Source organism: Melanerpes formicivorus, unplaced genomic scaffold (genome assembly GCF_026170545.1).
Source record: "Melanerpes formicivorus ecotype bairdi unplaced genomic scaffold, bMelFor1.0.p_v2 SCAF_2, whole genome shotgun sequence".
NCBI classification, from domain to species: Eukaryota; Metazoa; Chordata; class Aves; order Piciformes; family Picidae; genus Melanerpes; species Melanerpes formicivorus.
In genome coordinates, this window is record NW_027142354.1 from 28,700,627 (window position 1) to 28,715,277 (window position 14,651).

Genomic DNA, 14,651 nt, shown 5'->3' on the forward strand with positions numbered 1-14,651 from the left:
TTGTGGTCAATGGGACAGAGTCTAGTTGGAGGCCTGTGTCTAGTGAAGTCCCTCAGGGGTCAGTACCGAGACCAGTACTATTCAGTACATTTCTCAACAATCTGGATGAGAGAAGAGAGTGCACTGTCACAAAGTTTGCTGAGGACACAAAACTGAGTGGAGTGGCTGACACAACAGAGGGTTGTGCTGCCATTCTGTGAGACTTGGACAGGCTGGAGAGTTGGGCAGGGAGAAATTTAATGAAATTCAAAAAGGGCAAGTGTAGAGTCTCGTATCTGGGAAAGAACAACCCCATGGGTCAGTATAGGCCGGGGACTGACATGCTGGACAACAGCGAAGGCGAAAAGGACCTGGGGGTCTCAGTGGACAGAAGGGTGATGACAAGTCAGCAATGTGCGCTTGTGGCCAAGAAGGCCAATGTCATTCTGGGGTGTATTAGAAGGGGTGCAGTTAGTAGACTGAGAGAGGTTCTCCTCCTCCTCTAATCTGCCCTGGTGAGGCCACATCTGGAATATTGTGTCCAGTTCTGGGCCCCTCAGTTCAGGAAGGACAGGGAGGTGACTGGAAGAGTCCAGTGAAGAGCCACAAAAATGATTAAGGGAGTGGAACATCTTCCTTATGAGGAGAGACTGAGGGAGCTGGGGCTCTTCAGCTTGGAGAAGAGGAGATTAAGGGGTGACCTCATTAATGTTTATAAATATGTAAAAGATGAGTGCCAAAAGGATGGAGTCAGGAGTGATGCCCAATGACAGAACAAGGGGCAATGGGTGGAAATTGAAGCACAGGAAGTTCCATAGAAACATGAGGAACCATTTTTTCACCATAAGGGTGAAAAAAACAGGCTGCCCAGGGGTGTTGTGGAGTCTCCCTCTCTGGAGATATTCAAAACCCACCTGGATGCATTCCTGTATGATCTGGTATAGGTGATCCTGTTCTGGCAGGGAGGTTGGACTAGATGATCTTTTGAGGTCCCTTCCAGCCCCTAACATTCTGTAGTTCTGTGATTATATTGCTATAAAACTAAACAAAAGTTATGGCTATATATTCAGTTGGCTTCACTCTATCCTCTATATAAAATTATTTCTTCTTTGGATTATTTCCCTACACACAGAGTATTTTGTATCTTGAAAAGACATAAAACATACATCCTGTGAACATTCAGAATTTACAATCTTGTTCTATATGGTAGGCACATTTTTCCCTTTGAGATTACCCTGTGTGGCAGTTTTAGGCTGATGCCTAGGAAATTTTTCCACAGATTGAGTAGAAAGTGGTAGATTGTAAATAAATTAGCATTGGATGCAAGAAAAAAATAATTGTAAGGTCTAAATAATCCCATTGGTCTGATAACTAACAAAGTTAGTTGCATAAACTAACTTTCTCTCTTTCATGTTTTCTTTGCTCTGGCAGATACTAGCTGGTGGCTTCTGCTGTCCTGCTGACCTTGGCTGTATTTCTTTATTGTGGCTATGTACTAACAAGCTACTCTGCTCTTCTCTCTCTTTTCCCTTGTACAGCAGGGGGAGAAGGGAGTTGAGGTGGGGAAGCTGTTGGTAACCCCCTGGTTTTGTCCAGGGGGGTTCTTGTGTTGTTCATAAATTGTAAATACATGTAAATATTGTATATTTTGTACATATTCGTTGCATTTCATGTTTCTAGATTTTAGTTTTGCTTGTAAATATAGCTTCATTTGCTTTCAGCTGAGCTGGTCTGACAAATCTTATTTTGGGGGGTAATTCCCCCAAATTAGTTTGGTGTAATTTCACCCCAGAACACCCTATCATTTCTGCCAGTGCTGGGTTCATCCAAATAACATGCAAGTCAGAGGCAAGTCTTACACAATTTCTTTTGGCCTATATACTGGTTAATTTAGTCAGGATCCGTATTATCTTGAGCAGTACTTTCAAAACTAAAAGAAGGGAAAATGTGAGCCATACTAGGCGACTAATCCTCTAAAGATAAAGTAAACTTACAAAATAATGCTCTTTTCCATCAAACTAAATTTTACAACAGATAGCTAAGGGGAAATGAGGCTGAAGTAGCCATTAAAGGAATATAATGTACAGAAATAACTGCCTGTAAAATCTGATGAACAAAAGCAGCTCTATTTGAGAAAAACCCAAGTCATGACTGTCAGGGTTCCATAACGTGCCTTGCTTCCCACTCTCCCATGGAGCTATCATGTAGAGGAGTGAGCACAGATCCCTGATGGGAGAGATTAAAGGCACTAACACAGGGTTAGCAATAGTAATTTTTGTTCTGACAAGCACATAGAAGACTTGGACTGTGATAGGGACACAGAAGTATCTCAAAGGACAAGTATTCAGAGACCAAAAGACTAAGTAAGACCAGATTCTAATCCATGTTTCAGTATGGTTACATGCAGCACCTGCAAAACCAGGAAACACAATAAACTGGGGCATACAAGCTCTGAGTTACAAAAAGCTTCTGCCTTTAGAAAGCACATTTTCTTCTGCAGATTCAGAATTTCTGCATGAAGAAAGTCATATTTTTGCCCTTCATCCACCTTAAAATCCTTCCAATTCCAATCTGCTCAATAGCTTCTGCTCAATATGTTAACCATAGCTTTATGGTTAACATTAGCATCTCCGTGACTTTAGTAATCACAGCTTTCAAGTGAAACATAAATCCATCAGGATGCCACATTTGGAAATTACCAATGCAAAAGTAGCAAACTATTCAAATATTAATTTAGTAATAATAGTTTCATAGTTTCATAGTTTCATTCAGGGTTGGAAGGGACCACAAGGATCATCCAGTTCCAACCCCCCTGCCATGGGCAGGGACACCCCACACCAGATCAGGCTGGACAGAGCCCCATCCAGCCTGCTCTTAAACACCCGATAATAAAATATGTATTTTTAAAGGTGGGGAACAATTGTCCTGGAAGAGGTAAAAACAAGTCAAACCTGTTTTGCCACTACCCCCTCTTCTCCTCCCCAGTTACAGGGTCCAGGGTGAGGTGGAGCAGCAGACTATAGGCAGATGCCTCCAAGTCTGGGGGGTGAGAGCTAAGTCCTGTGTTTCACGTGTTTCACACAGCCTGAAACGTGCAACTGCCTATTGAGAATGTGTGTGCAGTTTGCATGCTGTATAGCAGTTTGAATTGATTGGCTAAACTTAGGCTGATCTACCATTTAGTTTTCAGAAGGGGAATTTATAGGGGATGATTTGAAAAGTCCACACCTTTCATTGGTGGATTCCTGTCTGCTGCAAGGAGCTGTGTATTCCTATCCTGTATTCAGGGTAAATAGCTCTTTGTTCCAGCAGCCATGCGTTCCAGCTACAAAACTCTTCTGCAGTAGCAGCTCACTCTCTCACCTAGCAGCTCCCTCTCTCACATTTCTTCTGTTTTGGGATTTACCATCTTGGATTTTTATTGCCCTTGGATTACAAATCACAGCTCCGGGTAGCACATTATCCAGCAAAAGTTCTGCTGAATAACAGCCCAGCGGTTTTGTGAGTAATTTCAGCCAATTTCTCAAATAATTTCTAAAAGGTTTTGAAGCTTGGCATTACCACTAGCTTGGCTCCGTTTCTAAGCCAAGGGGTCCATCTTGTGACCTAAGGTGGCATTGCAGTTCCTTATTGCATATGTATAACTTTTCCTCTTTGTTCCTCTTAATTTCCAAGCTTCTGATTTTTCTAGACTGTATTCTACTGTTATTAATACCTTTCGTATGTAAATACCTGACAATGACTGGGAAAACAAACCTAAGTAATTTGTTTGGGATATTTTAAAAATATTTTATAAATAATAATTAATATTTTTATTATATTCCCAGCTTATTCGTTTTCATAAAGCATAACAACGTTTGATGAACATAAAACTAGCTTCAGTTCTCACCTCCATCCACAACATAGTATCTCTCCTTAGGGACTCCTCTGGTCTAAGTGACAGAAGAAAGCTTGCGAATTCTGGAAGGGAGACTTTGTCCTGCAGAAATTAATCAAGACACAATAACTGCCAATGTAATATGCAGCAGACGACATCTGTAGAACATAAGAAGTTTGCTGTCATCTGGAAAAAGTTTCAGGAAAAGGAATTTTTTTCCTTTCCATGACAGACTCATTTTTGCCTCTTCAACTTACCTTAACCAAGGAATGTAATTTTATTTTACCAAGTATTAAAATATGCTTTAAAGTAGTGCTATTCAGTGATGACACCTTTCACATGAATGTACATGGATGGTTAGGAGTCACTGATATTCACTATCTCTGTATTTCCAAAAGGAAATTCTGCTCAGATAAGTTTATAGCAGTCTTCTCATCTAGAAAGCGTGTTGTGAAATTACCAAACATCAATATTTCAACTACTTGTTATTTCAACATTAATGGTGGCTTCATCATTCTAGTATTACTGAATACTTTTGTTCTTTTAGGTATTTCAGGAAAGTCCATTTAGTTTCTACCTGTTAAAGCTCAAGTTTATACAGTGAGTATAATAAGAAGATACTATTACATAACTACTGCATGAAAACCACACAAGAAAAGACCAATTAATAAAATGTAATGAAAAAAAAAAATCTCTTAGGAAAACCCAATGGAAGCATACCCATACTTACATAGCATAATTTTTAAAGCAGTCACTATAAAATTTCAAATTCAACAAAATCCGTTTTTCCCGTGTTGTATTTAGCAATGTATTTCTATTACACCAGGAAGAAAAAAAGGCAAAACCAAAAGACCCACAAAAATCAAACTCACCACATCTGTCAAATGCATAGCTGTTTGAAGGAGATAGCACTGAGCAGCTCCACGCAGCAAAATCTGATGTGTAATCATAGTACACTGGAGGACATCCCTGAAAAGAGGTAAAATATTCACTGTAGAGGGCATACACTTAGGAAGTTTACACATCTTTATGCATTAGCAACCATTTTCAATATGTTAAGACAGTATTTAGCACGTTTTTACTATATATAACACAATCATTGACCGATCAGAGACCATACAACCCAGAAGCAAGACTACTGCTACACGTACTTTCAAAAACTGGTATTAAAACATGGATAAACATATACCTGACAAAGTAAGAGCATGATGGGACAGGAAGCAAAACAAACTCAAAACTAAAGGAACAATACCCATAATACATTCGTTCAAACTAGTAATAACTGTAGCATATACAGAGATAAAATGTTTGTCAGCACAAAATTGAAAGAAATCTCCAATGATCTTTTATCAGAAGTATATTTGAATGTGTATTTATCTGATATTCCTTCAACTACCAGTAAACCTGAGTAATGACTGATTTTTCATGATTCTAGCAAGTAAAAGCAGGCACTAAGGAAACATCAGTGTGATTACGGACAATGAACATGCCAATAAGTTTTACCTAACCTTTTATTCACAAGCCTTTCAGCTCTCAGATTTGTATGCTTTCCCCTTGACACAACGTTATCTGGAAAATATTAGGAAATACTTCTTCACAGAGAGGGTTATCAAACACTGGAATGGTCTGCCCAGTGCAGCGGTGGAGTCACCATCCCTGGGGGTGTTCAAGCAGGTTGTGGATCTGGCCCTTAGGGACATGGTTTAGTGTGGACCCTTCAGTGTTAGGTCAAGGCTTGGACTGGATGATCTTTGAGGTCTCTTCCAACCAGAAATATTCTGTGATTCTGTGAACTGTCATTAAACAGGGCTTTAATGCAATTACATGAAAAGGAAGAAGTCTGGTATGTATCAATTAGGAAATATGGAACACCAGGGAAAAATGATTATAGAATCATTTAAGTTGGAAAAGACCTTAAAATCAAGTCCAAGCATTAACTCTATTCTACCAAGTCCACCACTAAGCTATAAAGAGTATTCTGGCATGATGTCAAAAAAGACAAATGTCAGAAATGTGAAACACTCATTTTTTAAGTCATGCAGAGCTAATAAATAAATTGGTTCTTGAATTGCTTTCTTCTGTAAATGACAAAAGGGAGAACTTTCCATTCCCATACACAAGCATCACATCCTCCCAGAAGTAAAAAAAGTGAGTTAAATCCTGGATCTCCAATTATTCAGCACATTTCTTCAGAAAAAAGTCTGTAAGGACACAACACAGTGTGCATTTTACCTTAAAGCTTGAAGTCCTTCAACACCCAGTACTTTACATGCAGGGATATGGGCCAGAGCCATAGAAAGAAACAAAATGGGAACAGCACACCAATGTCTAGTAGTCATCTTCTGAATGAATTTTAACAGGAAACTACCTTAAAGTAAACAAAACAAACTGTAAAATTAAAGCAAATAAACAATCCAGAGTGATTTCTTGTTCTCCAATGCATGTAAATAACAGACTCAAATAAAAGAAGTGTTATAATCACTTCTGAAAATTAAATGAAAGACAACAGAATTATTTCCCAATTATCTCAAGCAAAAAAGTGCATTGCAAAGCAGTCTGTCAGTAAGGTTAATATGGTAAGGGGATAACCAGAAATAAACCTAACTGTGGCTTTGGTGATCTGACCTGACCACATTGTTTTGAGTACTAGACAATAGCTTTAAGCAATTACTCAGTTTGTGTGAAGGCAGACCAAAGTACGCGACGGTTCAACCAGTTTACCATGGATGCTGGCATAGGCAAAGCAATCTTCAATAAGACACCACAGTTACAATTTGTATAAATTAGTTACCCTGTCTCGGGGTTGCCAATCACAGAGCCTCTATTTTGTGATAAAATACATGCCTTGTGATAGAGCAGAGAAATAGGACATCTATGGCATTACAAATATGTAAGGTATTTCCCACAGGAGTATGTACCCATATATAGAGGGTACTGAACAGAACTGGTTTCCAACCTTATTTAATCCAGATATGCCACATATTAAATTCTGGTCTATCAAATGCTGCTCCTCCTTTTCAGCCTACACTAGCACCAAAATCTGGAACAATATCAGAAATCTTCTTCCATCCAGCCTCACAGTAAAAGAACTCTTTTTCAGCTTCTGCTGAAGCACTTGGTCTGACTTACCTTAATGCCTAACAACACAGGCTGTGACTATTAAAATGTCTGGCAGATAGCTTGGATTTGTTTGGGGTATTTTAACCAAAAAAACCCAACACACACAAAACAAGACGACCTCCAAAAACACCCAAAAGGAAACAAACAAATGAACAGTTCTAAAGGTTTTGCCCAGCACAGCATTATTGACACTGACATGTAAAGAAAAAAGAATCAGCAAATACTGTTCACCTTCAGAACTTAGGAGGTGTGTTTTGGTTTGGTTTTGTTTGTTTGCTTTTGTTTTGTAAAATAATACAAGCCTGCTTGTTTGCCCCTAAAACAAATCTGCAATTTAATAGTGCAGCATCTCTCAAATATTCTGAAGACCTCTCTCTTTTGTGGAAATTGCACTGCCAGAAGAACTGCTCCCTTTTTCTCGCAAGTAATGTATTGAAATAGTGGTGAAGGTTCAGGCAAGATATAGAAAATGTGTCTATAGTTTTTATTTGCTTTTTTTATTATTTTATAAAAGCTAACAGCAAAACAGAAATATACCTTTTTCTTCCTCTGGAAGACGCGTGAGATAAGTAGCCAAAAACTTCTGTAGTCTCGTTCCCAAGGGCGGACAGGCTCCAATTAACTGACCTGGCACCCTGTTGGGTTTTAAAACATCAAATACACAATTGACATGTGAAGACCTACAAGTAGGATATCCCCTAAACAAAACAAAATTGCAGCTCAATGGTTAATTCATTGCAGAGACTGCTCAAACAGACCACAGAGATGGAGTGCGTCAGCTTGTGCGTCCTCCACTTATCACAACATTCCAACAGCACCCAGAAACACAGCATCCGGAAAACACAGAGAAGATGGGCACAGTCATAACAGCATGACTCTCCCTGGCCACCTACAAGGACATGGTGGCAGCACACTTTGGCATTCAAGTGCAGCCTCAAGTCAGGTTAGTAAGCACCTTGCATTGAGCCCATGGTAAGAAACAGCATTGTCAGTTCAGCCCTGTGCCCACACCCACAGAATGACATGGGCCTCCAAGAGAAGGTGGCAAAGGCCCCCCAGACAAGATTAGTATGCAGTGCAGGGATGGGACCAGTCAGATCTGTAGACAAATTACCTACGTAAGTGTGCTAGGGAGCAAGGATTTCTCCCTGCTAAAAGTCTGTAGTAACAAAACCACTAACCAGCACAGAAGGTTGTGGCAGTTTAGGCTGTCTCCTATTCCTGTCACATACAACTCCAGTGTCCCAAGTATCCAGCCCAGTAGGTGGACACAGGAAGCTGCGTATTTCATACCTATAATATCCTGCAACCTGTAAATCCATCTGCAAAGTCATTCTCTTCTTCTTTCTTCCCTCTCTGCCCCATAGGAGATGCTCCCTATTGGGTAACGGTGCGGGAGTACCTCAAGTCCTCTTCAGCCTGGCTAGGCCTAATGCCAGGAGAGGAAGCCAGGAGGGGCAGTCTCAGGCTAGGCCAGCCTGAGGCTAGCCTAGCAGTGCAGGGGTGAGGAAGAAAGAGCCCTGGGTGTTTTGGGTGAACCCTCAGGTGGGGAGGTGGGAAATGGCAGGGACCTTTGGGTGTGCCGGAAGGGACTCTGCATGTTTTGGGATTCCTTGCCACTATGCTAGTAGTTTTCTGTAAAACACTAATTGCTTTTCCATTTAAACTTTCCATTGCTTCCGCAATCCATTTGTGTGTCTGTATAAGTTTGAGTAAGAGGATCTTCCTGGCCTCAAACCGGGACAAAGGATTTAAGTGAAGACAGGAAATTCTCCAGGAAACCAACAGAGACAGCCTATGTCCTATTAGAAGTGTCAGAATTCTGGCTATCAAGGATTAGCATTGGTCATAAGATTGTACAGTTTTCTCTCATACAGCCTGACAAGAACTATGACAACTTTGTATATTCTTGGTATACTCAAACATGCATATGCTAACACATTGTACCAGAAATACAGAAGCTAAGAGAAAACGTTACGAAGTATCAACCCAACACAGCTCTAATATACACATTGAGAGACCACTGTCATCTGTTGACATCTTGTAAAAAGGTATTATTTTCCCAAAGTGTAATAGAATAGAATAGAATAGAATAAACCAGGTTGGAAGAGACCTTCAAGATCATCGCGTCCAACCTATCATCCAACACCACCTAATCAACTAACCCATGGAACCAAGCACCCTGTCAAGTCTCCTCCTGAACATCTCCAGTGACGGCGACTCCACCACCTCCCCGGGCAGTCCATTCCAATGGGCAATCACTCTCTCTGTGTAAAACTTCCTCCTGACCTCCAGCCTGAACTTCCCCTGGTGCAGCCTGAGACTGTGTCCTCTTGTTCTGGTACTGGCTGCCTGGGAGAAGAGACCAACCTCTGCCTGTTTACAACCCCCCTTCAGGTAGTTGTAGAGAGTGATAAGGTCACCCCTGAGTCTCCTCCTCTCCAGGCTAAGCAGCCCCAGCTCCCTCAGTTTCTCCTCATAGGGCTTGTGTTCCAAGCCCCTCACCAATTTTGTTGCCCTTCTCTGGACTCGTTCCAGCAAGTCAACATCCTTCCTAAACTGAGGGGCCCGGAACTGGACACAGTACTCGAGGTGGTGTACAGTGCAGTGTACAGGGGCAGAATGACCTCCCTGCACCCCCAGGTCCCTCTCTGCCTGGCTGCTCTCCAGCCACTCTGACCCCAGCCTGTACCTCTGCATGGGGTTGTTGGGGCCAATGTGCAGAACTCGGCACTTGGATGTGTTAAATCTCATGCCATTGGACTCTGCCCATCTGTCCAGCCTGTTGAGGTCTCTCTGCAAAGCCTCTCTACCCTCTAGCAGATCAACTCCTGTCCCCAGCTTGGTGTCATCAGCAAATTTACTGATGACAGACTCAATGCCCTCATCCAGATCATCAATAAAGATGTTAAAGAGGATGGGGCCCAGCACTGATCCCTGGGGGACTCCACTACTGACTGGCCGCCAGCTGGATGTGGCACCATTCACCACCACTCTCTGGGCTTGGCCATCCAGCCAGTTCCTAACCCAGCTCAGAGTGCTGCTGTCCAAGCCATGGGCTGACAGCTTGGCCAGGAGTTTGCTATGGGGGACAGTGTCAAAGGCCTTGCTGAAGTCCAGGCAAACTACATCCACAGGCCTCCCCACATCCACCAGGCGGGTCACCTGCTCGTAGATCAGGCACAGCTGAAAAAACACTTCAGTCAGTTATGAATTTGCAACAGTTAAGACTAGCCATTTCTTTCTGTGCAGCAAGAAAATGAGAAAATTTTAAAAAATTACTTCACTAAGTTATTCATTTATCATTATCTCATTTAATCTTTAAATCAGTATTACAGCACTACGTATAAAATAGGAGCTTGAGGGATCCCTTATGTTGCAATCACTAGGATTAAATTGAACCTGCTTCATCTTCCTCACAGCCAACCACCCTTACTGAACAACTCCTTACCTGTCAGTGAGTTTAGAAGCACCACCTACTTAATGTAGTTTCCTTTACCCAAGATTTTACCCATGTACTTAAACCACTATTATCAGAATACATTTTCAATAACCAATTAATTTTAAAAAAATTAAAAATCAGTGGCTTACCTGCTATAGAAGGCACTTTCTGAGAGGGCATCCATTAATGATCCAATAACAAACTGATCAAAGCAAATAGAAGTTAAATGTACATTTGCACAGCACTGTTATGTTGCAACAAACTAGATTTATTCTACCAAACTTTAAAAGGACAGAGTCAGAAATTAGAGAATGCTCTTGTTACTAGTAGAAGCAAAGTGAGGAGAAAACAAGGGAAAGCAGGAAAGTAAACATCAAAGCAATTTTTCCACTAGGTACACTGTGAAATGTACCTACTGACATCCACCTTTCGCATAGAACCTAGGAAAGGTGCAGACAAGTAAGAAAGCATTTTGGGAATCAGATGGAGAGAAGATATTTGAACGTGAAATAAAAGACTAGTGGCCAAAACATGTAGAAAGAGTTAGGGAGTGTTTTAAGGTAGCTGGATTTCAAGTTAACTATCAAGAGGCCGATAATGCATACAAATCAGAAATGTTAACTGGAGGGCAATGAAGGAGCGAGGAAGAAATAATTCTATAATGTAGATCATTCCCTACTAAGGTGTAGGCTTGTAGGGGAGTCAACCAACATATGATTTCTTCCCACATATAGAGCATTTTAGTGTTGTTTTTAAAGAGATACAGTAATATACTGATTATACCACAGAGCCATTCACCTCCTCACAGAGTTATCTAGCATGCAGACAGCCTTGAAGTCTATTGACCAGTTTTATACAAAACTCTGTTCAACTGGTTAATGAATAATTCTGAAGAGGTTTGTGGGGCTCTGAATACCTGGACTATCAATCACCCCTCTAAGAATTTCACTTCTGGTAACAGATCTTAATAAATTAGAAGCTAACTTTTTAACTAGAGAGCATTATATTGAAATACGAGCATAAATGACTGCACTCAAAAATGCACTGCCTCTAGCCTGGCCATTTTTCAAGTAATTATGTATTTGACACCACTTATAATACTGCCATCACTTGCACCACTAAATAAGAGTGCATTTATACAGGAAGTGTTTAATTACACGCTACCAAGACAAATAGTCTTAAGATGTAATACAAATCAGAATCTCTGTTCTGGTAGGTAATAGTAACATCCTTACCTCAGAAATATCAAGTGAATTTGGAAGATGCTTTGCCTCATAAAGTTCCAGAAAATGAAGAATGCCTTCCTTTGTCAGTGTTTTATTCTCACTCTCAAACATTCGTTTATAAATGCATAGGTGCCATGAGGGGTGAAACAACCAACGACCTGTTACAAAAACAAATTCTTCTAAACTGACAGAGAAATCACAGTTACTCAGTACTCATTTCTTTTATTCTCTCCCTGCTTCAAATGAGTTGGTGTGCTTTTTTCCACCTGTACAAGTGTCTTGGCTACTATGAGCCACCCCAAGATTCTCTGGCTTTGTTTTGTTTTCACATTATTAAAAGTAAAGTGAAGTAGTAGAGCAAAACATGATGGGAAAATACTATTTAATTGCATTTGCTGTCAGGAATAATATTTCCAGAACACACAGCAAGCAGTAACCATATGCTAAGACTTCTTTTTCTTGGAGTAAGCCTTATGCATGACTTAACTGCTGAATATTTAGATGTTTCAGGAAAAGTGACATCTTACCTTTCTCCCCAGAGACAGCATGCTCATATAAACTGTTTAGTTTTGGGAGTACTGGCTTTATGACATGGATCTGAAACACAAGTAGCATAAGTAGTTGGTTTGTATCTCAAACTTAGGAACTGGCATTTATTCATGGGAATTCATTATCAATAAGAAGGTGAATTTATTATCAATAGCACTAATATACTATTATGACAAAATATGTAAATAAAACCATGATACAAAACAATTATGGAAGCCTCAGCTCTACAGGAATCTTTCTGATGAGTACACTGGACACTCAAACTGAAAAATGCCCATCCAAGGCCATCAGTGCTGTAACACAGCAATGTCATTCCCTCTACCGAGGGCAGGTTATTAAGCTCCAAGAGCCCAACTCCGATTAAGAAACAGGTCACCACAGTTTCTCTTTCTTATTCCAATCCACTGCTTTAACCAGAATCGCTCCAAAGGTTGAGAGGTCTGAATTTATTCTGAATTAATTACACATCCTGTGTTTTAAATATTGAAACTTCCTGTGAATCCTAAATTCAGTATCATCAATCGTCAACACGAGAATTTTATTTGCCTGATAAAAACATTTGCAGTGTATATGCCAGAAGCACAAGTTATGACAGATCCCTACGATCAATATACGGTGATCCTACCTGGTTTCCCTCCAAAGTTTCCATTATCAAAATATAAGTTTCCCAAAACTGCAGGAGTTTCTCAGTCTTCTCATCGGACCACCAAAAGAGACTCGATTCTAACAAAAAGAAGAGTAAGTTTCCTCCGCTGTCCAGCCTGGTCAAAGCCACTCCCCGCTCTCGCACCCCGCCCCACCGTACCGTCTCCGCCGTCCGTGGGGCAGCGCAGCTCGGCGCGCTGGCCGCCGCTGAGATCCAGGGCTCGCATCAACAGGTATCGAGCCCGCTTCCGGCACAGCGCGTCCCGCTCGGTCAGGCCCTCCTGCACCACCCGCCAGAACTGCGGACAGAGCCGCGCATCCAGCGCTGACGGGACACGCGGCAGCAGCGCATCGGCCAGGGCACTCAAAGCCAGCAGCACTCGCCCGGTCTGAGGCGCCTCGCCGCCGCTCAACAGCCCCTCCCAAACGCGCCGCAGGGCAACCTCATTGCCTCCCAGCGCCGGCAGCAGCCGTCCGGCCACCAAAGCGGCCACAGCCTCCTCACCCTCCTCCCGCACCAGCGCCAGCGCCGCCGCCACGCACCGCGCTACCAGCTCTGGCTCCTCCAGCCGCGGCACCGCCGCGACCAGCGCCTCCACCGCTGCCTCCGCGCCCGCCCCGCTGCCCGCCACCAGCTCCGTCAGGGCGTCGCGCGCCAGCCGCGCCGCCAGCGGCGCCCCGCACAGCTGCACGCAGTGCCGCAGCGCCCCCCGCGCCGCCCGCGCCAGCTGCAGCCGCTCCACGCAAGACCCCGCCGCCCCTTCCCCGCCGAGCAGCAGCGGCCGGCACCGCTGCAGCGCCACCTCCCAGGCGACCAGATGCAGAGCTTCGGCCTCGCCCGGCGGCAGGCCGCCTGTGGCCAGGCGCTGGAGCAAGAGGCGCAGCGCCTCCGCGCGCTCGGGGGAGAGCGGCGCGCAGAGGGCCCGCAACAAAGCGCAGAGATCTCCGCAGCGTTCCAGCAACGCGTCGGCCAGCACCACCTCCATCCTACGGGGAGGGGGGGGAAGGGAGGAGAAGGAGGAGCGCCGCGCCTGCGCCTGCGCAGGCGGCGACGGCCGGAGCCCGGACGGCTCGCGCCTGGCCCGCGGTGTCGCCCGCGTTCCTGAGGTGGGGGGAAGTTGGATGACTGCGGTGTGGCCCTGTTAAGCCGTGGGCTGTGTTATGGGTAGATAGGTCATAGAAGTCGTGCGAGTTTTGTGGCTGTTGTGCAAAGGCTGAGAAGAAAGCAGCTGGAAAGTTCCGGTTTCTGGGGTCCTGTAGTGCCGTGTACCTTCCACAGGCACGGCTGTGTGCATCCATATGCGTGATTGCAGTTCGCTTTGCTGCTAAGCGAAGCCTGACCCCTTGTGGTCTGTCACAAGCCGAACACGGGAAGGCCTAACTGAGGCGTCCCAAGTGCTAGCGCCGTGTTTGAGAGAGTACAGTGTAAAAACGCTTTCTAAGTCTCGTGCGCGTTACAGTGCAAGATCAAGCAGCAGCCATACGCAAAATGCCCCATTTTCTTACCTGCCATGCTTGTTGTTACCGTTTACGGTAAGAAAAATTTTTGAAACTAGCCTACGTTGTCATCACAGTGCCTCAGAGGTCCACCCGAATGCCCTGCATCTGCCTCAGAATATCACACGTGTTCCTGGGCATTGGCTCCATGCTGTTATCTTGTTATAAGGGTCCAGCCCACCGGCCTGAGGGCTAGAGAACAGCTCCAAAGCCGTTTAATATATTAGAGAAGCCAAAGCATAACTAAGGTAACAATCTGATTTCCTGGAAGTGTAAATTCACTGTACAAGATTGCAATTCCCTTGAGAAAAAATTT

At 43.3% G+C, this 14,651-nt stretch overlaps 1 protein-coding gene across 1 annotated transcript in view; it reads right to left on the reverse strand.

The window, feature by feature from the left end:
• The window catches only part of TARBP1 (TAR (HIV-1) RNA binding protein 1), a 44,032-nt gene extending 30,208 nt beyond the window's left edge, over window positions 1-13,824 (reverse strand). The window contains exons 1-9 of the mRNA XM_068154530.1: window positions 12,999-13,824; window positions 12,819-12,916; window positions 12,172-12,241; window positions 11,654-11,802; window positions 10,568-10,620; window positions 7,514-7,611; window positions 6,089-6,224; window positions 4,729-4,825; window positions 3,869-3,958 (exon numbers count right to left, since the gene is read on the reverse strand). Coding sequence (XP_068010631.1) covers window positions 3,869-3,958; window positions 4,729-4,825; window positions 6,089-6,224; window positions 7,514-7,611; window positions 10,568-10,620; window positions 11,654-11,802; window positions 12,172-12,241; window positions 12,819-12,916; window positions 12,999-13,824 — 1,617 coding nt within the window. The remainder of the gene's footprint in view (window positions 1-3,868; window positions 3,959-4,728; window positions 4,826-6,088; window positions 6,225-7,513; window positions 7,612-10,567; window positions 10,621-11,653; window positions 11,803-12,171; window positions 12,242-12,818; window positions 12,917-12,998) is intronic.
• Window positions 13,825-14,651: the final 827 nt, after the last annotated feature.